Here is a 26,555-nt window from a genome sequence, read left to right on the forward strand (position 1 = left end):
TCTTACACTGTATAATATTAACTCTATTGACGATTTTTCACAATAAAATTCCCCAAAAATATTCAAAAACACATTTTTCTGAAATAACTGTTGTAGTATGATTATAAGGTGATCCTTGTTGTGTATAATGATTTTAGTCATCCTACACTGTATAATATTAACGCTATTGACGATTTCTCACAATAAAATTCCCCAAAAATATGCAAAAAGATTTTTTTTTTTTTCCGAAATGACTGTTGTAGTATGATTATCAGGTGACCCTTGTTGTGTATAATGATTTTGGTCATCCTATACTGTATAATATTAACGCTATTGACGCTACAGTGTATAATATTAACGCTATTGACGATTTCTCACAATAAAATTCCCCAAAAATATGCAAAAATATTTTTTTCTGAAATGACTGTTGTAGTATGATTATCAAGTGACCCTTGTTGTGTATCATGATTTTGGTCATCCTACGGTGTATAATATTAACACTATTGACGATATTTCAAAATAAAATTCCCCAAAAATATGCTTTTTTTGCCCCCTGAAATAACTGTTGTAGTAAGATTATCAGGTGACCATTGTTGTGTAGCATGATTTTGGTGAGTATACAGTGTATAATATTAACGCTATTGACGATCTTTCACAATAAAATTCCCCAAAAATATGCAAAAGGATTTTTTTTCTGAAATGACTGTTGTAGTATGATTATCAGGTGACCCTTGTTGTGTATAATGATTTTGGTCATCCTACACTGTATAATATTAACGCTATTGACGATATCTCACAAGAAAATTCCCCAAAAATATGCAAAAAGATTTTTTTCTGAAATGACTGTTGTAGTATGATTATCAGGTGACCCTTGTTGTGTAGCATGATTTTGGTCATCCTACAGTGTATAATGTTAACGCTATTGACGATTTCTCACAATAAAATTCCCCAAAAATATGCAAAAAGATTTTTTTCTGAAATGACTGTTGTAGTATGATTATCAGGTGACCCTTGTTGTGTATCATGATTTTGGTCATCCTACGGTGTATAATATTAACGCTATTGACGATATTTCAAAATAAAATTCCCCAAAAATATGCTTTTTTTCCCCCCCTGAAATAACTGTTGTAGTATGATTATCAGGTGACCATTGTTGTGTAGCATGATTTTGGTGAGTATACAGTGTATAATATTAACGCTATTGACGATCTTTCACAATAAAATTCCCCAAAAATATGCAAAAAGATTTTTTTTCTGAAATGACTGTTGTAGTATGATTATCAGGTGACCCTTGTTGTGTATAATGATTTTGGTCATCCTACACTGTATAATATTAACGCTATTGACGATTTTTCACAATAAAATTCCCCAAAAATATGCAAAAAGATTTTTTTTCTGAAATGACTGTTGTAGTATGATTATCAGGTGACCCTTGTTGTGTATAATGATTTTAGTCATCCTACACTGTATAATATTAACGCTATTGACGATTTCTCACAATAAAATTCCCCAAAAATATGCAAAAAGATTTTTTTTCTGAAATGACTGTTGTAGTATGATTATCAGGTGACCCTTGTTGTGTAGCATGATTGTGGTCATCCTACACTGTATAATATTAACCCTATTGACGATTTTTCACAATGAAATTCCCCAAAAATATGCAAAAAGATTTTTTTTCTGAAATGACTGTTGTAGTATGATTATCAGGTGACCATTGTTGTGTAGCATGATTTTGGTGAGTATACAGTGTATAATATTAACGCTATTGACGATCTTTCACAATAAAATTCCCCAAAAATATGCAAAAAGATTTTTTTTCTGAAATGACTGTTGTAGTATGATTATCAGGTGACCCTTGTTGTGTAGCATGATTGTGGTCATCCTACACTGTATAATATTAACCCTATTGACGATTTTTCACAATGAAATTCCCCAAAAATATTCAAAAACACATTTTTCTGAAATAACTGTTGTAGTATGATTATCAGGTGACCCTTGTTGTGTATAATGATTTTAGTCATCCTACACTGTATAATATTAACGCTATTGACGATTTCTCACAATAAAATTCCCCAAAAATATGCAAAAAGATTTTTTTTTTTTTCTGAAATGACTGTTGTAGTATGATTATCAGGTGACCCTTGTTGTGTATAATGATTTTGGTCATCCTACACTGTATAATATTAACGCTATTGACGATTTTTCACAATAAAATTCCCCAAAAATATGCAAAAAGATTTTTTTCTGAAATGACTGTTGTAGTATGATTATCAGGTGACCCTTGTTGTGTATCATGATTTTGGTCATCCTACGGTGTATAATATTAACACTATTGACGATATTTCAAAATAAAATTCCCCAAAAATATGCTTTTTTTCCCCCCTGAAATAACTGTTGTAGTAAGATTATCAGGTGACCCTTGTTGTGTAGCATGATTTTGGTGAGTATACAGTGTATAATATTAACGCTATTGATGATTTTTCACAATAAAATTCCCCAAAAATATGCAAAAAGATTTTTTTCTGAAATGACTGTTGTAGTATGATTATCAGGTGACCCTTGTTGTGTAGCATGATTGTGGTCATCTTACACTGTATAATATTAACTCTATTGACGATTTTTCACAATAAAATTCCCCAAAAATATTCAAAAACACATTTTTCTGAAATAACTGTTGTAGTATGATTATAAGGTGATCCTTGTTGTGTATAATGATTTTAGTCATCCTACACTGTATAATATTAACGCTATTGACGATTTCTCACAATAAAATTCCCCAAAAATATGCAAAAAGATTTTTTTTTTTTTCCGAAATGACTGTTGTAGTATGATTATCAGGTGACCCTTGTTGTGTATAATGATTTTGGTCATCCTATACTGTATAATATTAACGCTATTGACGCTACAGTGTATAATATTAACGCTATTGACGATTTCTCACAATAAAATTCCCCAAAAATATGCAAAAATATTTTTTTCTGAAATGACTGTTGTAGTATGATTATCAAGTGACCCTTGTTGTGTATCATGATTTTGGTCATCCTACGGTGTATAATATTAACACTATTGACGATATTTCAAAATAAAATTCCCCAAAAATATGCTTTTTTTGCCCCCTGAAATAACTGTTGTAGTAAGATTATCAGGTGACCATTGTTGTGTAGCATGATTTTGGTGAGTATACAGTGTATAATATTAACGCTATTGACGATCTTTCACAATAAAATTCCCCAAAAATATGCAAAAGGATTTTTTTTCTGAAATGACTGTTGTAGTATGATTATCAGGTGACCCTTGTTGTGTATAATGATTTTGGTCATCCTACACTGTATAATATTAACGCTATTGACGATATCTCACAAGAAAATTCCCCAAAAATATGCAAAAAGATTTTTTTCTGAAATGACTGTTGTAGTATGATTATCAGGTGACCCTTGTTGTGTAGCATGATTTTGGTCATCCTACAGTGTATAATGTTAACGCTATTGACGATTTCTCACAATAAAATTCCCCAAAAATATGCAAAAAGATTTTTTTCTGAAATGACTGTTGTAGTATGATTATCAGGTGACCCTTGTTGTGTATCATGATTTTGGTCATCCTACGGTGTATAATATTAACGCTATTGACGATATTTCAAAATAAAATTCCCCAAAAATATGCTTTTTTTCCCCCCCTGAAATAACTGTTGTAGTATGATTATCAGGTGACCATTGTTGTGTAGCATGATTTTGGTGAGTATACAGTGTATAATATTAACGCTATTGACGATCTTTCACAATAAAATTCCCCAAAAATATGCAAAAAGATTTTTTTTCTGAAATGACTGTTGTAGTATGATTATCAGGTGACCCTTGTTGTGTATAATGATTTTGGTCATCCTACACTGTATAATATTAACGCTATTGACGATTTTTCACAATAAAATTCCCCAAAAATATGCAAAAAGATTTTTTTTCTGAAATGACTGTTGTAGTACGATTATCAGGTGACCCTTGTTGTGTATCATGATTTTGGTCATCCTACAGTGTATAATATTAACGCTATTGACGATTTTTCACAATGTAATTCCCCAAAAATATGCAAAAACACATTTTTCTGAAATAACTGTTGTAGTACGATTATCTGTTGACCCTTGTTGTATAGCATGATTTTGGTGAGTATACAGTGTATAATATTAACGCTATTGACGATTTTTCACAATAAAATTCCCCAAAAATATGCAAAAAGATTTTTTTCTGAAATGACTGTTGTAGTATGATTATCAGGTGACCCTTGTTGTGTATCATGATTTTGGTCATCCTACACTGTATAATATTAACGCTATTGACGATTTTTCACAATAAAATTCCCCAAAAATATGCAAAAAGATTTTTTTTCTGAAATGACTGTTGTAGTATGATTATCAGGTGACCCTTGTTGTGTATAATGATTTTGGTCATCCTACACTGTATAATAATAACGCTATTGACGATTTTTCACAATAAAATTCCCCAAAAATATGCAAAAAGATTTTTTTTCTGAAATGACTTTTGTAGTACGATTATCAGGTGACCCTTGTTGTGTATCATGATTTTGGTCATCCTACAGTGTATAATATTAACGCTATTGACGATTTTTCACAATGAAATTCCCCAAAAATATGCAAAAACACATTTTTCTGAAATAACTGTTGTAGTACGATTATCTGTTTACCCTTGTTGTATAGCATGATTTTGGTGAGTATACAGTGTATAATATTAACGCTATTGACGATTTCTCACAATAAAATTCCCAAAAAATATGCAAAAAGATTTTTTTTTTGAAATGACTGTTGTAGTATGATTATCAGGTGACCCTTGTTGTGTAGCATGATTGTGGTCATCCTACACTGTATAATATTAACCCTATTGACGATTTTTCACAATGAAATTCCCCAAAAATATTCAAAAACACATTTTTCTGAAATAACTGTTGTAGTATGATTATCAGGTGACCCTTGTTGTGTATAATGATTTTAGTCATCCTACACTGTATAATATTAACGCTATTGACGATTTCTCACAATAAAATTCCCCAAAAATATGCAAAAAGATTTTTTTTTTTTTCTGAAATGACTGTTGTAGTATGATTATCAGGTGACCCTTGTTGTGTATAATGATTTTGGTCATCCTACACTGTATAATATTAACGCTATTGACGATTTTTCACAATAAAATTCCCCAAAAATATGCAAAAAGATTTTTTTCTGAAATGACTGTTGTAGTATGATTATCAGGTGACCCTTGTTGTGTATCATGATTTTGGTCATCCTACGGTGTATAATATTAACACTATTGACGATATGTCAAAATAAAATTCCCCAAAAATATGCTTTTTTTCCCCCCTGAAATAACTGTTGTAGTAAGATTATCAGGTGACCCTTGTTGTGTAGCATGATTTTGGTGAGTATACAGTGTATAATATTAACGCTATTGATGATTTTTCACAATAAAATTCCCCAAAAATATGCAAAAAGATTTTTTTTTCTGAAATGACTGTTGTAGTATGATTATCAGGTGACCCTTGTTGTGTATAATGATTTTGGTCATCCTACACTCTATAATATTAACGCTATTGACGATTTTTTACAATGAAATTCCCCAAAAATATGCAAAAACACATTTTTCTGAAATAACTGTTGTAGTACGGTTATCTGGTGACCCTTGTTGTATAGCATGATTTTGGTGAGTATACAGTGTATAATATTAACGCTATTGACGATTTTTCACAATAAAATTCCCCAAAAATATGCAAAAAGTTTTTTTTCTGAAACGACTGTTGTAGTATGATTATCAGGTGACCCTTGTTGTGTAGCATGATTGTGGTCATCTTACACTGTATAATATTAACTCTATTGACGATTTTTCACAATGAAATTCCCCAAAAATATTCAAAAACACATTTTTCTGAAATAACTGTTGTAGTATGATTATAAGGTGATCCTTGTTGTGTATAATGATTTTAGTCATCCTACACTGTATAATATTAACGCTATTGACGATTTCTCACAATAAAATTCCCCAAAAATATGCAAAAAGATTTTTTTCTGAAATGACTGTTGTAGTATGATTATCAGGTGACCCTTGTTGTGTATCATGATTTTGGTCATCCTACGGTGTATAATATTAACGCTATTGACGATATTTCAAAATAAAATTCCCCAAAAATATGCTTTTTTTGCCCCCTGAAATAACTGTTGTAGTAAGATTATCAGGTGACCATTGTTGTGTAGCATGATTTTGGTGAGTATACAGTGTATAATATTAACGCTATTGACGATCTTTCACAATAAAATTCCCCAAAAATATGCAAAAGGATTTTTTTTCTGAAATGACTGTTGTAGTATGATTATCAGGTGACCCTTGTTGTGTATAATGATTTTGGTCATCCTACACTGTATAATATTAACGCTATTGACGATATCTCACAAGAAAATTCCCAAAAAATATGCAAAAAGATTTTTTTCTGAAATGACTGTTGTAGTATGATTATCAGGTGACCCTTGTTGTGTAGCATGATTTTGGTCATCCTACAGTGTATAATGTTAACGCTATTGACGATTTCTCACAATAAAATTCCCCAAAAATATGCAAAAAGATTTTTTTCTAAAATGACTGTTGTAGTATGATTATCAGGTGACCCTTGTTGTGTATCATGATTTTGGTCATCCTACGGTGTATAATATTAACGCTATTGACGATATTTCAAAATAAAATTCCCCAAAAATATGCTTTTTTTCCCCCCCTGAAATAACTGTTGTAGTATGATTATCAGGTGACCATTGCTGTGTAGCATGATTTTGGTGAGTATACAGTGTATAATATTAACGCTATTGACGATTTTTCACAATAAAATTCCCCACAAATATGCAAAAAGATTTTTTTTCTGAAATGACTGTTGTAGTATGATTATCAGGTGACCCTTGTTGTGTATAATGATTTTGGTCATCCTACACTGTATAATATTAACGCTATTGACGATTTTTCACAATGTAATTCCCCAAAAATATGCAAAAACACATTTTTCTGAAATAACTGTTGTAGTACGATTATCTGTTGACCCTTGTTGTATAGCATGATTTTGGTGAGTATACAGTGTATAATATTAACGCTATTGACGATTTTTCACAATAAAATTCCCAAAAAATATGCAAAAAGATTTTTTTTTTGAAATGACTGTTGTAGTATGATTATCAGGTGACCCTTGTTGTGTATCATGATTTTGGTCATCCTACACTGTATAATATTAACGCTATTGACGATTTTTCACAATAAAATTCCCCAAAAATATGCAAAAAGATTTTTTTCTGAAATGACTGTTGTAGTATGATTATCAGGTGACCCTTGTTGTGTATCATGATTTTGGTCATCCTACACTGTATAATATTAACGCTATTGACGATTTTTCACAATGAAATTCCCCAAAAATATTCAAAAACACATTTTTTCTGAAATAACTGTTGTAGTATGATTATCAGGTGACCCTTGTTGTATAGCATGATTTTGGTGAGTATACAGTGTATAATATTAACGCTATTGACGATTTTTAGCAATAAAATTCCCCAAAAATATGCAAAAAGATTTTTTTCTGAAATGACTGTTGTAGTATGATTATCAGGTGACCCTTGTTGTGTATAATGATTTTGGTCATCCTACACTGTATAATATTAACGCTATTGATGATTTTTCACAATAAAATTCCCCAAAAATATGCAAAAAGATTTTTTTCTGAAATGACTGTTGTAGTATGATTATCAGGTGACCCTTGTTGTGTATAATGGTTTTGGTCATCCTACACTGTATAATATTAACGCTATTGACGGTTTTTCACAATAAAATTCCCCAAAAATATGCAAAAAGTTTTTTTTCTGAAATGACTGTTGTAGTATGATTATCAGGTGACCCTTGTTATGTATCATAATTTTGGTCATCCTACACTGTATAATATTAACGCTATTGACGATTTTTCACAATAAAATTTCCCAAAAGTATGCAAATAGATTTTTTTTCTGAAATGACTGTTGTAGTATGATTATCAGGTGACCCTTGTTGTGTATAATGATTTTGGTCATCCTACACTGTATAATATTAACGCTATTGACGATTTTTCACAATAAAATTCCCCAAAAATATGCAAAAAGATTTTTTTCTGAAATGACTGTTGTAGTATGATTATCAGGTGACCCTTGTTGTGTATCATGATTTTGGTCATCCTACACTGTATAATATTAACGCTATTGACGATTTTTCACAATAAAATTCCCCAAAAATATGCAAAAAGATTTTTTTTCTGAAATGACTGTTGTAGTATGATTATCAGGTGACCCTTGTTGTGTATCATGATTTTGGTCATCCTACACTGTATAATATTAACGCTATTGACGATTTTTCACAATAAAATTCCCCAAAAATATGCAAAAAGATTTTTTTCTGAAATGACTGTTGTAGTATGATTATCAGGTGACCCTTGTTGTGTATAATGATTTTGGTCATCCTACACTGTATAATATTAACGCTATTGATGATTTTTCACAATAAAATTCCCCAAAAATATGCAAAAAGATTTTTTTCTGAAATGACTGTTGTAGTATGATTATCAGGTGACCCTTGTTGTGTATAATGGTTTTGGTCATCCTACACTGTATAATATTAACGCTATTGACGATTTTTCACAATAAAATTCCCCAAAAATATGCAAAAAGTTTTTTTTCTGAAATGACTGTTGTAGTATGATTATCAGGTGACCCTTGTTATGTATCATAATTTTGGTCATCCTACACTGTATAATATTAACGCTATTGACGATTTTTCACAATAAAATTTCCCAAAAGTATGCAAATAGATTTTTTTTCTGAAATGACTGTTGTAGTATGATTATCAGGTGACCCTTGTTTTGTATAATGATTTTGGTCATCCTACACTGTATAATATTAACGCTATTGACGATTTTTCACAATAAAATTCCCCAAAAATATGCAAAAAGATTTTTTTCTGAAATGACTGTTGTAGTATGATTATCAGGTGACCCTTGTTGTGTATCATGATTTTGGTCATCCTACACTGTATAATATTAACGCTATTGACGATTTTTCACAATAAAATTCCCCAAAAATATGCAAAAAGATTTTTTTTCTGAAATGACTGTTGTAGTATGATTATCAGGTGACCCTTGTTGTGTATAATGATTTTGGTAATCCTACACTGTATAATATTAACGCTATTGACGATTTTTCACAATAAAATTCCCCAAAAGTATGCAAAAAGATTTTTTTCTGAAATGACTGTTGTAGTATGATTATCAGGTGACCCTTGTTGTGTATCATGATTTTGGTCATCCTACGGTGTATAATATTAACACTATTGACGATATTTCAAAATAAAATTCCCCAAAAATATGCTTTTTTTGCCCCCTGAAATAACTGTTGTAGTATGATTATCAGGTGACCCTTGTTGTATAGCATGATTTTGGTGAGTATACAGTGTATAATATTAACGCTATTGACGATTTCTCACAATAAAATTCCCCAAAAATATGCAAAAAGATTTTTTTTCTAAAATGACTGTTGTAGTATGATTATCAGGTGACCCTTGTTGTGTATAATGATTTTGGTCATCCTACACTCTATAATATTAACCCTATTGACGATTTTTCACAATAAAATTCCCCAAAAATATGCAAAAACACATTTTTCTGAAATAACTGTTGTAGTACGATTATCAGGTGACCCTTGTTGTGTAGCATGATTTTGGTCATCCTACACTGTATAAAATTAACGATATTGACGATTTTTTAATATAAAAAATCTCAAATTATATCAAAACTAATTTCCCCAAAATAAATGTTGTAGTGTGATTATCAGGTGACCCTTGTTGTGTATCATGATTTTGGTCATCCTACACTGTATAATATTAACACTATTGACAATATTTTAAAATAAAATTCCCCAAAAATATGCAAACTTTTTTTTTTCCTGAAATAACTGTTGTAGTATGATTATCAGGTGACCCTTGTTGTGTATAATGATTTTAGTCATCCTACACTGTATAATATTAACGCTATTGACGATTTCTCACAATAAAATTCCCCAAAAATATGCAAAAAGATTTATTTTTTTTTCCGAAATGACTGTTGTAGTATGATTATCAGGTGACCCTTGTTGTGTATAATGATTTTGGTCATCCTACACTGTATAATATTAACGCTATTGACGCTACAGTGTATAATATTAACGCTATTGACGATTTCTCACGTTAAAATTCCCCAAAAATATGCAAAAAGATTTTTTTCTGAAATGACTGTTGTAGTATGATTATCAGGTGACCCTTGTTGTGTATCATGATTTTGGTCATTCTACGGTGTATAATATTAACGCTATTGACGATATTTCAAAATAAAATTCCCCAAAAATATGCTTTTTTTCCCCCCTGAAATAACTGTTGTAGTATGATTATCAGGTGACCATTGTTGTGTAGCATGATTTTGGTGAGTATACAGTGTATAATATTAACGCTATTGACGATTTTTCACAATAAAATTCCCCAAAAGTATGCAAAAAGATTTTTTTTCTGAAATGACTGTTGTAGTATGATTATCAGGTGACCCTTGTTGTGTATAATGATTTTGGTCATCCTACACTGTATAATATTAACGCTATTGACGATTTTTCACAATAAAATTCCCCAAAAATATGCAAAAAGATTTATTTTTTTTTCCGAAATGACTGTTGTAGTATGATTATCAGGTGACCCTTGTTGTGTATAATGATTTTGGTCATCCTACACTGTATAATATTAACGCTATTGACGCTACAGTGTATAATATTAACGCTATTGACGATTTCTCACGTTAAAATTCCCCAAAAATATGCAAAAAGATTTTTTTCTGAAATGACTGTTGTAGTATGATTATCAGGTGACCCTTGTTGTGTATCATGATTTTGGTCATCCTACGGTGTATAATATTAACGCTATTGACGATATTTCAAAATAAAATTCCCCAAAAATATGCTTTTTTTCCCCCCTGAAATAACTGTTGTAGTATGATTATCAGGTGACCATTGTTGTGTAGCATGATTTTGGTGAGTATACAGTGTATAATATTAACGCTATTGACGATTTTTCACAATAAAATTCCCCAAAAGTATGCAAAAAGATTTTTTTTCTGAAATGACTGTTGTAGTATGATTATCAGGTGACCCTTGTTGTGTATCATGATTTTGGTCATCCTACACTGTATAATATTAACGCTATTGACGATTTTTCACAATAAAATTCCCCAAAAATATGCAAAAAGATTTTTTTCTGAAATGACTGTTGTAGTATGATTATCAGGTGACCCTTGTTGTGTATCATGATTTTGGTCATCCTACACTGTATAATATTAACGCTATTGACGATTTTTCACAATGAAATTCCCCAAAAATATTCAAAAACACATTTTTCTGAAATAACTGTTGTAGTATGATTATCAGGTGACCCTTGTTGTATAGCATGATTTTTGTGAGTATACAGTGTATAATATTAACGCTATTGACGATTTTTAGCAATAAAATTCCCCAAAAAAATGCAAAAAGATTTTTTTTCTGAAATGACTGTTGTAGTATGATTATCAGGTGACCCTTGTTGTGTATAATGATTTTGGTCATCCTACACTGTATAATATTAACGCTATTGACGATTTTTCACAATAAAATTCCCCAAAAATATGCAAAAAGATTTTTTTCTGAAATGACTGTTGTAGTATGATTATCAGGTGACCCTTGTTGTGTATCATGATTTTGGTCATCCTACGGTGTATAATATTAACACTATTGACGATATTTCAAAATAAAATTCCCCAAAAATATGCTTTTTTTCCCCCCTGAAATAACTGTTGTAGTAAGATTATCAGGTGACCATTGTTGTGTAGCATGATTTTGGTGAGTATACAGTGTATAATATTAACGCTATTGATGATTTTTCACAATAAAATTCCCCAAAAATATGCAAAAAGATTTTTATTCTGAAATGACTGTTGTAGTATGATTATCAGGTGACCCTTGTTGTGTATAATGATTTTGGTCATCCTACACTCTATAATATTAACGCTATTGACGATTTTTTACAATGAAATTCCCCAAAAATATGCAAAAACACATTTTTCTGAAATAACTGTTGTAGTACGATTATCTGGTGACCCTTGTTGTATAGCATGATTTTGGTGAGTATACAGTGTATAATATTAACGCTATTGACGATTTTTCACAATAAAATTCCCCAAAAATATGCAAAAAGTTTTTTTTCTGAAATGACTGTTGTAGTATGATTATCAGGTGACCCTTGTTGTGTAGCATGATTGTGGTCATCTTACACTGTATAATATTAACTCTATTGACGATTTTTCACAATGAAATTTCCCAAAAATATTCAAAAACACATTTTTCTGAAATAACTGTTGTAGTATGATTATCAGGTGACCCTTGTTGTGTATAATGATTTTAGTCATCCTACACTGTATAATATTAACGCTATTGACGATTTCTCACAATAAAATTCCCCAAAAATATGCAAAAAGATTTTTTTTTTTTTCCGAAATGACTGTTGTAGTATGATTATCAGGTGACCCTTGTTGTGTATAATGATTTTGGTCATCCTACACTGTATAATATTAACGCTATTGACGATTTTTCACAATAAAATTCCCCAAAAATATGCAAAAAGATTTTTTTCTGAAATGACTGTTGTAGTATGATTATCAGGTGACCCTTGTTGTGTATCATGATTTTGGTCATCCTACACTGTATAATATTAACGCTATTGACGATTTTTCACAATGAAATTCCCCAAAAATATTCAAAAACACATTTTTCTGAAATAACTGTTGTAGTATGATTATCAGGTGACCCTTGTTGTATAGCATGATTTTGGTGAGTATACAGTGTATAATATTAACGCTATTGACGATTTTTAGCAATAAAATTCCCCAAAAAAATGCAAAAAGATTTTTTTTCTAAAATGACTGTTGTAGTATGATTATCAGGTGACCCTTGTTGTGTATAATGATTTTGGTCATCCTACACTGTATAATATTAACGCTATTGACGATCTTTCACAATAAAATTCCCCAAAAATATGCAAAAAGATTTTTTTCTGAAATGACTGTTGTAGTATGATTATCAGGTGACCCTTGTTGTGTATAATGATTTTGGTCATCCTACACTCTATAATATTAACGCTATTGACGATTTTTCACAATAAAATTCCCCAAAAATATGCAAAAAGATTTTTTTCTGAAATGACTGTTGTAGTATGATTATCAGGTGACCCTTGTTGTGTATAATGGTTTTGGTAATCCTACACTGTATAATATTAACGCTATTGACGATTTTTCACAATAAAATTCCCCAAAAATATGCAAAAAGTTTTTTTTCTGAAATGACTGTTGTAGTATGATTATCAGGTGACCCTTGTTGTGTATAATGATTTTGGTCATCCTACACTGTATAATATTAACGCTATTGACGATTTTTCACAATAAAATTCCCCAAAAGTATGCAAAAAGATTTTTTTTCTGAAATGACTGTTGTAGTATGATTATCAGGTGACCCTTGTTGTGTATAATGATTTTGGTCATCCTACACTGTATAATATTAACGCTATTGACGATTTTTCACAATAAAATTCCCCAAAAATATGCAAAAAGATTTTTTTCTGAAATGACTGTTGTAGTATGATTATCAGGTGACCCTTGTTGTGTATCATGATTTTGGTCATCCTACACTGTATAATATTAACGCTATTGACGATTTTTCACAATGAAATTCCCCAAAAATATTCAAAAACACATTTTTCTGAAATAACTGTTGTAGTATGATTATCAGGTGACCCTTGTTGTATAGCATGATTTTGGTGAGTATACAGTGTATAATATTAACGCTATTGACGATTTTTAGCAATAAAATTCCCCAAAAAAATGCAAAAAGATTTTTTTCTGAAATGACTGTTGTAGTATGATTATCAGGTGACCCTTGTTGTGTATAATGGTTTTGGTCATCCTACACTGTATAATATTAACGCTATTGACGATTTTTCACAATAAAATTCCCCAAAAATATGCAAAAAGATTTTTTTTCTGAAATGACTGTTGTAGTATGATTATCAGGTGACCCTTGTTGTGTATAATGATTTTGGTAATCCTACACTGTATAATATTAACGCTATTGACGATTTTTCACAATAAAATTCCCCAAAAATATGCAAAAAGATTTTTTTCTGAAATGACTGTTGTAGTATGATTATCAGGTGACCCTTGTTGTGTATCATGATTTTGGTCATCCTACGGTGTATAATATTAACACTATTGACGATATTTCAAAATAAAATTCCCCAAAAATATGCTTTTTTTGCCCCTTGAAATAACTGTTGTAGTAAGATTATCAGGTGACCATTGTTGTGTAGCATGATTTTGGTGAGTATACAGAGTATAATATTAACGCTATTGACGATTTTTCACAATAAAATTCCCCACAAATATGCAAAAAGATTTTTTTTCTGAAATGACTGTTGTAGTATCATTATCAGGTGGCCCTTGTTGTGTATAATGATTTTGGTCATCCTACACTGTATAATATTAACGCTATTGACGATTTTTCACAATAAAATTCCCCAAAAATATGCAAAAAGATTTTTTTCTGAAATGACTATTGTAGTATGATTATCAGGTGACCCTTGTTGTGTATCATGATTTTGGTCATCCTACACTGTATAATATTAACGCTATTGACGATTTTTCACAATGAAATTCCCCAAAAATATTCAAAAACACATTTTTCTGAAATAACTGTTGTAGTATGATTATCAGGTGACCCTTGTTGTATAGCATGATTTTGGTGAGTATACAGTGTATAATATTAACGCTATTGACGATTTTTAGCAATAAAATTCCCCAAAAAAATGCAAAAAGATTTTTTTTCTGAAATGACTGTTGTAGTATGATTATCAGGTGACCCTTGTTGTGTATAATGATTTTGGTCATCCTACACTGTATAATATTAACGCTATTGACGATTTTTCACAATAAAATTCCCCAAAAATATGCAAAAAGATTTTTTTCTGAAATGACTGTTGTAGTATGATTATCAGGTGACCCTTGTTGTGTATCATGATTTTGGTCATCCTACGGTGTATAATATTAACACTATTGACGATATTTCAAAATAAAATTCCCCAAAAATATGCTTTTTTTCCCCCCTGAAATAACTGTTGTAGTAAGATTATCAGGTGACCATTGTTGTGTAGCATGATTTTGGTGAGTATACAGTGTATAATATTAACGCTATTGATGATTTTTCACAATAAAATTCCCCAAAAATATGCAAAAAGATTTTTATTCTGAAATGACTGTTGTAGTATGATTATCAGGTGACCCTTGTTGTGTATAATGATTTTGGTCATCCTACACTCTATAATATTAACGCTATTGACGATTTTTTACAATGAAATTCCCCAAAAATATGCAAAAACACATTTTTCTGAAATAACTGTTGTAGTACGATTATCTGGTGACCCTTGTTGTATAGCATGATTTTGGTGAGTATACAGTGTATAATATTAACGCTATTGACGATTTTTCACAATAAAATTCCCCAAAAATATGCAAAAAGATTTTTTTCTGAAATGACTGTTGTAGTATGATTATCAGGTGACCCTTGTTGTGTATCATGATTTTGGTCATCCTACACTGTATAATATTAACGCTATTGACGATTTTTCACAATGAAATTCCCCAAAAATATTCAAAAACACATTTTTCTGAAATAACTGTTGTAGTATGATTATCAGGTGACCCTTGTTGTATAGCATGATTTTGGTGAGTATACAGTGTATAATATTAACGCTATTGACGATTTTTAGCAATAAAATTCCCCAAAAAAATGCAAAAAGATTTTTTTCTGAAATGACTGTTGTAGTATGATTATCAGGTGACCCTTGTTGTGTATAATGGTTTTGGTCATCCTACACTGTATAATATTAACGCTATTGACGATTTTTCACAATAAAATTCCCCAAAAATATGCAAAAAGATTTTTTTTCTGAAATGACTGTTGTAGTATGATTATCAGGTGACCCTTGTTGTGTATAATGATTTTGGTAATCCTACACTGTATAATATTAACGCTATTGACGATTTTTCACAATAAAATTCCCCAAAAATATGCAAAAAGATTTTTTTCTGAAATGACTGTTGTAGTATGATTATCAGGTGACCCTTGTTGTGTATCATGATTTTGGTCATCCTACGGTGTATAATATTAACACTATTGACGATATTTCAAAATAAAATTCCCCAAAAATATGCTTTTTTTGCCCCTTGAAATAACTGTTGTAGTAAGATTATCAGGTGACCATTGTTGTGTAGCATGATTTTGGTGAGTATACAGAGTATAATATTAACGCTATTGACGATTTTTCACAATAAAATTCCCCACAAATATGCAAAAAGATTTTTTTTCTGAAATGACTGTTGTAGTATCATTATCAGGTGGCCCTTGTTGTGTATAATGATTTTGGTCATCCTACACTGTATAATATTAACGCTATTGACGATTTTTCACAATAAAATTCCCCAAAAATATGCAAAATGATTTTTTTCTGAAATGACTGTTGTAGTATGATTATCAGGTGACCCTTGTTGTGTATCATGATTTTGGTCATCCTACACTGTATAATATTAACGCTATTGACGATTTTTCACAATAAAATTCCCCAAAAATATGCAAAAAGATTTTTTTTCTGAAATGACTGTTGTAGTATGATTATCAGGTGACCCTTGTTGTGTAGCATGATTTTGGTCATCCTACAGTGTATAATATTAACGCTATTGACGATTTTCCACAATGAAATTCCCCAAAAATATGCAAAAACACATTTTTCTGAAATAACTGTTGTAGTATGATTATCAGGTGACCCTTGTTGTATAGCATGATTTTGGTGAGTATACAGTGTATAATATTAACGCTATTGACGATTTCTCACAATAAAATTCCCCAAAAATATGCAAAAAGATTTTTTTTCTAAAATGACTGTTGTAGTATGATTATCAGGTGACCCTTGTTGTGTATAATGATTTTGGTCATCCTACACTCTATAATATTAACCCTATTGACGATTTTTCACAATAAAATTCCCCAAAAATATGCAAAAACACATTTTTCTGAAATAACTGTTGTAGTACGATTATCAGGTGACCCTTGTTGTGTAGCATGATTTTGGTCATCCTACACTGTATAATATTAACACTATTGACAATATTTTAAAATAAAATTCCCCAAAAATATGCAAACTTTTTTTTTTCCTGAAATAACTGTTGTAGTATGATTATCAGGTGACCCTTGTTGTGTATAATGATTTTGGTCATTCTACACTGTATAATATTAACGCTATTGACGATTTTTCACAATAAAATTCCCCAAAAATATGCAAAAAGATTTTTTTTCTGAAATGACTGTTGTAGTATGATTATAAGGTGACCCTTGTTGTGTAGCATGATTTTGGTCATCCTACAGTGTACAATATTAACGCTATTGACGATTTTTCACAATGAAATTCCCCAAAAATATGCAAAAACACATTTTTCTGAAATGACTGTTGTAGTATGATTATCAGGTGACCCTTGTTGTATAGCATGATTTTGGTCATCCTACACTGTATAATATTAACGATATTGAAGATTTTTTAATATAAAAAATCTCAAATTATATCAAAACTAATTTCCCCAAAATAAATGTTGTAGTATGATTATCAGGTGACCATTGTTGTGTAGCATGATTTTGGTGAGTATACAGTGTATAATATTAACGCTATTGACGATTTTTCACAATAAAATTCCCCAAAAATATGCAAAAAAAATGTTTTCTTGAAATGACTGTTGTAGTATGATTATCAGGTGACCCTTGTTGTGTAGCATGATTTTGGTCATCCTACACTGTATAATATTAACGCTATTGACGATTTTTCACAATAAAATTCCCCAAAAATATGCAAAAAGATTTTTTTATAAAATAACTGTTGTAGTGTGATTATCAGGTGACCGTTGATGTGTGGAGTGAATTTGGTGAGACTACAGTGAATAAAAGTGGAGATATTGAATATTTTTCGCTTTGGTACTGCACTTTGTAGACGGTCCCTAAGCGCTCGCTTCTCTGCCCGCAGCAATAGTCTACCTTACTACGATAGGAAAGAGACATTTTTTATGTTTTAACAATGTTTCGTTTGTGAGCTATTGATCCCTGAAGTTCGAATCTGCCAATCTCTTTCTAACTTTACCCAAGTGCTTAAAACCCGGTGCAATGCATCTCTCCTTGTTTTATACAGGGTTAATGTTTTATTGCGCACTGTCGCTGTTCAAATAAAGATTTAAAACATTAATTTAAAAAAAGAACAGGATCAGTAGAATCAAGGGTTGAGGTGACAGAGTATTCACTTTTTCCAATCTAGTGCTCTATAAACGGTTTCCTTAGAACCATACCTGTGTTCAGGCCCCTGCTCCATCTGGCTCTTGTATACAGGTGACTGGCTGCTGTTTGTTACAGGTGGTGGAGCCTTCTTCAGGAACCTGCTCCCTCCTCCTCCTCCTCCTCCCAGAGAGCTCTGAGGCCTGTGATCCTGGCAGAGGAAAACAAGGAAGGCTCAGACAGCATCACATCAAGTGGACTTTACAGATGTCCCACTGTGTTGAGGTTTTACAAGTAGTATCCTTCAGTTGTTTACCATGGTAGGTTCTCCTTCTCTTCTCTGGTGATTCTTCCCATCAACAGATGCCACAATGTCAAGTCCATGCTCAGAAGCAGAGCTGACTGAAGACAGGTCACTCAAGTTTGACAATAACGTGTGTGTATTTGGGGGCACCCCACCTACAGCACCCTAGGGAGAAGGGAATCACGGTGTTTCAATGTGTGGATTGCTTAAAATATCTCTAATAATAATACCACGAGAATACATGAAACTCACTGTATGTATGGGTGTTTTGGCTGTTGGCTCCTGTGTTGACTCAGGGTCTCCTCCGTTGCTTCTCTTCCCGGACAACAGCGCCTGAGCTCGGTCTAGAGCGCTGCTACGACCGCCTCGTCTCCACATCTTTAAACTGGTGCTCCTCTGGACGCTGTATCACTAGCGGTTAGCCACTTCATACACTTTAGTATATATTAATAAATAAAGTGTGCATTTGTAACATGTTGTGCAAGTTCGCCACAGAAGAATTGGTTATTTTCCTCAAGTTGTAGTCGCTAACTGCTCCTTCTGGCGTCCTTCGTCTCCATGGAAGTTTACTCTCCCTTCTTCTTCTTCTTTAACCATCATGGCAGTTCATGTCCACTACGGGAAACAGCGACACCAACTGTTCATTGTGTGTATTTTTTAAGAATTTATACACAGTCCTGAAGAAATATATATTTCCTAGAGGTGTAATAGAAAAAAGTGTAATGGTTAAGTTTGACTCTGCTCTGTTCAGATTCCTGTTGAAGACAGACTGTCTGGAAAAAAGTTGATGTGTCTTTTGTTGGTTTTTATTTTATTGCTAGTGGTCACATTCTTATTTGGGGTGTTTTGATCACTTAGATTATTTTTGAAACACTTGTGTGATTTACACACGCAGGAAAAAAATGTTATGGTTTGCATGTCAAAATGTGTTTTTGCATATTTCACACAAAATTACAATTCTAGACAAGGGAAGAACATAGGCTTTTAATTCTCTTATCTATCTCTAAAAACATGAACATGTGCATCAATTAAATGGTGCCTAAATGGTTATTTGGTCAATCAAGTATAGCACAGTGTGTGGATCTGAAAAGTAAATATATAATTTCAGAACAATGTCAACAGCATTTGATCAACTTTGCAGAGAACAAAATGGATAAAACCAACAACCTGCAAAATCACACGTAAATCAATTTCACCAGATGACTGGGCACTCTATGTCTGCAACTGTGTTTAAAATCAGTGACTTTGATTTAGCTGTGACTTTGATTTGCTATTAGCAAGCTGAAAAGAGATGTCTGATTGTTTAAACTCTCCCTTAGTTTGAGTCACCAGGTACTTGTTTCAACATGTTTTTGTTATCCTGGCCTTGGTATTCATCCTTTGTTATTAAAATATATTGTCCTTGTACATAACCACCTCTGCATTTGTTCATTCTTATTCATGTGGCCTGTATGCATTGGAACTATCTGCCTTGTATCAGAGTGTTAGCTCCAATTTGACAAACAGAATCCTCTACATTAGTATACTTCTCTGTGAGATGATCCATATACGTACAGTGTGCTTAGCCAAAATGAATTGATAATTGTCTGATCGTGGACTAGGCTATGCTGAGGTGCTGAAGATGCAACTGTGGTAATGTGGCAGGCAGGGTTGCAGCTACCATTGAAGGCACTGAAGTCAAGCCCTGTCTGATGTTCGAGTAGTTGGTTGACCCACCACTTTGGTCCATATTGAAATATCTCACCAACTATTGGATGGATTGCTAAGAAAATTGGTGCAGACATTCATACAAGCAACAATCAAGGCTGTAGACACTTTGCTTTGTCACTGTAATAGTTGATATGCAATTCAATAATCTAAGTGCTGTTTTTTGTTACATTTTACAGAATTGCTCCACTGTAAATCCTGCTTACATGTGTCCTCTCTGTGTCTCTGTCTAATAAAGTTGTTTCTGAATGGTAGAAATGCCCATGTGTGTCTAGAAGGTCACATCTTTTTTTATTTCAAGATGCAACGCTTTTTCCTGCCTCAGATTTTCTTGCCTTTAGAGCAGCAACAATTATACCCTAACCTCTAAGTACCTTTCAGTACTGTCTTGTAGAGAAGAAGAATGCAAATGGGAACAAAAGTACTTTTATTTGACCCCTCGGATGAATAAATGCAGTTATGTAAGTATAATTCCCTAATATTACAAGTTGCCACGACTCCATAGTCCTGTCAACTTGTCAACACAGTAATGAGTCCCCTTTCCACCTTTATTTTGACATTAGATGCTTATATTTGATGCATGTCATTGTTTTTATGTTTCATGCTTGTGTTCTGATGTTACATTTTTTGTGAGAGCTCCACTTTTTTAAGCTGACTGTTTATTCAGCTCAACCTTCGTGGTTTACACATACAGGACTTCAACCACTCCATGTGGTTGAGCCATATTGTTTATAGTCCTCTCTTTGTGTTCCCTTTGCACACGTGACTTCACCCACTCCACTACTGACTGATTATACATATGGATGACACATCGCCACTTCCTGCCGCTAAGCAAAAGTGAAGCTAAAATGTTCTTTCATCATTTGGGTCTGAGTCTGTTCAGAAGAGTCAGGTGGCAGGGTGTCAACCCACAGGACATGCTAAAGAACTCTGGTACCAGTCTGGATCCTGCTGCCCCAGGTTCAGATACTAAATCTGCTGACAGTGAGCAGACTTAGTGTTGAAGTGTGGTCGTGAATGAATGACGGAATTTATCTGAGGTACTTTTTTATTTTGGGCTTCACTGATTAAGTCAAACACAATTTGCGTTGTATTGTATACCACAGGCTAGTTCTTGCAGAGTGGAAAATAGACTTAAAAATGTGAATATTTACCTTTTGCTCTGAATTTATTTATTTATTTTTAAGTTATGTTGTGTTGTTTGTAAGTCAAATTTTATTCAAGGCCAAACTTAATCCACAAGTGAAGAGGAGTATGCTGGAGCTCATGGAAAGAGCAGAAACACAAAACATGGAGAATCTCAACAAAAATAACTTCTGACATTGCACAGCTCACAACCTTGATCACTGAAGGGTTATCTCTTCTGAGGCAAACGTTACTGTCACAATAAGCCACCATATTACGCCCAACGCAAAGCACTTACACTTATGCACAAATAAATGCACTCACACCTCCACATAACAAATCACATACAGTCTCACCTCCACCATCAAACACACCACACCACAACATCCTGCTTACTCCTCCTACATGCAGGCTCTGTTCCAAGATAATGAGCTATTTGAGTAAATACTAAAGTAGCAATTAGTCTCTTAATACATGTCATATCTAACAGCAATGTGACAACATGTTTATGTATAACTATTTAACTATATATACCTACATATGTATATGTATATATGTGTGTGTGTGTGTGTGTGTGTGTGTGTGTGTGTGTGTGTGTGTGTGTGTGTGTGTGTGTGTGTGTGTATATATATATATATATAGCCCAACTGTTTATCTGGGTCTGCCACATATCTTAAAATTTGGCACATTCTTGTCAACTTAGCTGCTGGCTGAGACAAACCAGTCTCAGTCCCTTTACCTCTACCAGTGGTACCTGCAGGCAGTGAGTCACATCAGCAGCAGAGGCAGGAGGAAAGACTGCCTGCATAGAGTAGCTGTACACACAGATCACATAGATTGTGTTTCTTAGACAATCTGGCAAACTTGGATACTGTCAGACAACCATACAAAACTTAAGTATCAGTGTGTATGACAATTGTTCATAATGAATATTGAGGGCCATGCAAATTACAGGAGTTTTCCAACAACAAAACGTGAGCACAGCAGGATAAGAAGTTAAAATATGGGAGAAACCTGGGAAAAACGGGACTGTTGGTAGGTCTGCTTCTAAGCGCTCCAAACGTTGCCTTCAATCGCCCCAAAGCAATTACCATTCTCTGTCTGAGCCGGGGAGAAGGGGCCAACTTTGAATATTGCATGTGCTCAAACTCCAATCCTATATAGTATACCTTTAATGCTGGGATAAAGAGTGAGTCATTAAACTGCATTATACATGCATCGCAGCTAAACCTATACAGCCTCCAGACAGATGAAAGCACATCAGCCTGAGCTGCTTCGCACTGCTTAAAAATAAATTAATAAGAAACTCTGTGTATCATCTTTAAATATATGCTTATGTATCATTCACAACTTTAATGTTGCTCACTAATTTCAAAGCACTTTCAAAGTTAATTGGGAACTTCAGCTTCAAGCCATAAAGAAGAAGATGATTTAGGGATCTGAGTGTGCTGTAACAAAACCTTTGAGTTTATTTTGCATCTACAAGATGTTTGGCTCCTTTGTGAAGCACTTGTATGAATTGCATAGTAAGTAATAAGAGATATGAAGTAAGCAATATGATGTCCTAGATATAAATCTATGTTGACTGTGCCGATGCTGACTGATATGACTGAAAAGACTGAATACGTCACACAATAGAGAGCAAATAATCTGAGCAGCTCTAACTGCAGCTTCGGCGCCCGGATCCATAAAATATGCATTAGCCGAGGTAAGGGGAAAAAACATTTAAAGACATTGGTGCAGCGAGATCAAAGTTAAGTTGAGCATCAAAGGAAAGGATGCAGCACACAGGCATGTGCAGTCATAACTTTAATAACTTTGGAAAAAACACATTTATCAGTAAGAGGCACTTAAGCTGCCAAATATCTTGCTATATATACAATGATGTGAAACAGGTCACTAACAAGCTCGTTAAAACAGAGACTGACATCACATGAATATTCATAAAATCAAGTGAGCAGTGAACATGAGAATTCACAACAACAACAACAACAACAACAAAAATGATGGTTTCTTCTTTTTCTTGTAAATATTTTATCTTGCTTTTTCGAAACCAAACACAACACAAATACAGTTGCAAGTGTCCAAGCAGACTGAAAAATCCCCAAATTTGACACTTTTAGAGCAGACGGCCAGATGCAGATTACTTGTGAGACTGAAATGATGAAAGAATTTTACGAGAACTGCGAAAACATAAACTTGATTGTTACAGCGCCACCTTGAGGTCAATGAAGGTCATTAAATGTGACTGAGTAGTGGGTGGAATTTTCAACCTGCCTGTCAGTTTTTTGGTCTTCTTATGGTTTTTGCTCCACTCTAAGATTTGATCTTATTCCTATTTATGACATCAACTGGGTTTTACTGTACTTCCATCTTATGTTACATTAATGTTTTTTTTTGTTTTTTTTTTACATGTTTGTATGTTCTTTTCATGTGAAGCACTTGGTTCATGTGATGATTTATTTTGTTGTAAAGCACTTTGAGCTGCATTTCTTGTATGAAAGGTGCTACACAAATAAAGTATTATTATTAATAGAAAAAATACATTTTCACAGGGTCACCATAGGCAACCTTTGACTCTAAACGACCTCAAAAAACACTTGAAAACATATCACATGCAGGAATTAACACATTGTTGTTGGGGATTTATGGAGAGACATGGTTTCCATACACGTCTCACAACATGAGGCAATGACATCACATGGGCAAAATTTTGGAGAAAAAAAAGTCACACATGGTTTTTGGTGTATTGTCAAATATTTTGGTGAAATTTGTTCAAAATGGGATGAAATAGAAAATGATGTACTTAGGCTTAAGTACAAATTACAGAAAGATATTTAATATCACAAGCACAGAATTTGACATACATGTATTGTAGATTTTAGACCACAAGAGTTCACAGCAGATGGGCAGAAACTGCAGGATGCATACACTTTGGTGCAAGGACATATTTGAACAGGTGAGCTTGTTTAAATGAGTTTAAACCACGAGACCATCAGGACAAGACAGGTATCTTTCTCTTCATTCAAGCACTTTTGAAAATCTTGATTACTGGAAAAAAAATCTTTGGGAGGGGTTGGCCATTTTCCTGTCATTGACCTTGGGGGTCTGCCGTGGCAGAGTCTCAAGATCATTGAACTCATCGCTGAATCAGGAGATAGCAACCGTGCATCATCCTCCCACATCTATGCTGTTTCTATGCATCTATGCCCTTTGAAAACTCAGTATCAAATGACTGGGGCCAGCTAGGCTTGTAGTTTGATGGCTCCACACATAATCATACAACTGGAGTCAAGGTTACTGCTATTTCTATTAAGCATGTGCTCCGCCCTCTAACAGGCTTCATTATGGGTTATTAGCAAAGGCGAAGGCACTCAGGGATTAGATGTACCCAGGCCCAGCTGTGCCTTAACTGACACTAGCTTGAAACTACTGTAGCTAACCAAAAAACAGCAGCACTCAAGCACCACCTTCCTAAAGGTCTCGCACCACACTGCAAAAGAACCAGAAAACAAGCTAGACACTTACCAACACATCAGTCCACACCAAATGAGGCCCCCCCAGACAGTGCATTGAGTACTGAATGGGACACCAAACCAGCAGTCACATCCCTAAGAAATGACTGCACACTGGGCGTTCTCCTTGGTTGCAAACGGGTCTGCCACTGGTCATCCCAACTGTCACCAGATCTATGTAGCTATGTCTGGCAAGATGCTCCACTGTCCTTCGGGACATCCTGTCTTCTCCCCATATTGAGGGACCCTATAATGTGGTGGGCCCCAGTCACATCCCCTTGTGGAGATAACTGGGTGAGTCCAACCGAAATGTTACATCCCTCTGCACCAGTGCAGTGATGAACAGTAAAATTCTACTAAAACAGCATCTTTTGACCAGGAACATTGAACAGAAGTAGAAACAAATGAACTTTATGGAGGTTAAAGCTGCGTCTGGGTCAAGCAGAAGCAAGAATCGTGAGAGTCCGGTGTCGGCATCTGTGAAACACAAGATGCACAGGACTTGCTAATAGACATATTTTCATACTGAGATGCTGGGGGGTGAACTTCTAAATGTAACTTCTACTACATTTCTCAAGGTGATTGAGTAAAAAAAGGAGGTGAGCAGTGTAGATGCTGGGGTTGAGAGGATGCTGCGTGGTTTCCAACCCCCTGATTTGGCGGTGAGTGCAAAGATCTTTCTCAGGTGCTGTAGCAGGTCCTCAAGGGGTAAAAAAATAACAAAGCCTATTAAAAGGCGGAGCATGTACGAAATAGAATCACGTATTTCAAACTCCTCACCAGTCTTTGTCAAATCTGAGAAAACAACCCTGATGATGTCGTCAACTTAAATTGATCTTCATGTGTAAAATCTGAGTAACAGAAGGGTCTAGAAAGCTATTTACCCGATGTTCTCCTTCACACCATTAACAGCAGAGAAGGTAAAATAAGAAGAAGAATTCAGAAAGGGCACAAAGAAAACTTTTAAAAAAACAGAGCATCTGGGTAAACTCAGTACCCCAGAGATTTCTATTGTTTGTGGAGCTCACTCTGTATGCCAGATTCAACAAAAACATCTCTGAGTCTGCAATGTCAATGGTTACTTTTCATTCAGAGAATGCACTGAGCTTATTTCTCAGTTGGTCTCATTTTGAGAACAAGGGATGAATTCTGCATGTGTTTTTTCCACCGTTTTATAGAAACTGGAATGCTGAACGAAAATGCAAATGACAACCTCTGGACTTTGGGGAGCTATCAAGGGAAATTAGCTCAAATACATTTCTTATAACTTATATATCGTCTTATCTCAGTCATGTTCTTGTCTGTATTATGTTCTTGTAATTGTTCAGCTCGTATGGGTCAGTACTTTTATTGTTTTTGTTGGCTTGTCTTTAAACTTTGTTTCAAGCTTTGTGCACTGATGAAACAGCACATTGACGCATGTCCTGCCTTAGAGGCAAGTGACAAAACAGTAGTAAAACAGTTTTTTCTGTAT

At 33.5% G+C, this 26,555-nt stretch overlaps 1 protein-coding gene across 1 annotated transcript in view; it reads right to left on the reverse strand.

Moving 5' to 3' along the window:
• Positions 1-19,270, reverse strand: part of c8h19orf44 (chromosome 8 C19orf44 homolog) — a 61,700-nt gene extending 42,430 nt beyond the window's left edge. Inside the window, exons 1-3 of the mRNA XM_062424179.1 lie at positions 18,987-19,270; positions 18,747-18,899; positions 18,505-18,641 (exon numbers count right to left, since the gene is read on the reverse strand). Coding sequence (XP_062280163.1) covers positions 18,505-18,641; positions 18,747-18,899; positions 18,987-19,112 — 416 coding nt within the window. The 5' untranslated portion in view covers positions 19,113-19,270. The remainder of the gene's footprint in view (positions 1-18,504; positions 18,642-18,746; positions 18,900-18,986) is intronic.
• Positions 19,271-26,555: the final 7,285 nt, after the last annotated feature.

Source organism: Scomber scombrus, chromosome 8, assembly GCF_963691925.1.
Source record: "Scomber scombrus chromosome 8, fScoSco1.1, whole genome shotgun sequence".
Classification (NCBI taxonomy): domain Eukaryota; kingdom Metazoa; phylum Chordata; class Actinopteri; order Scombriformes; family Scombridae; genus Scomber; species Scomber scombrus.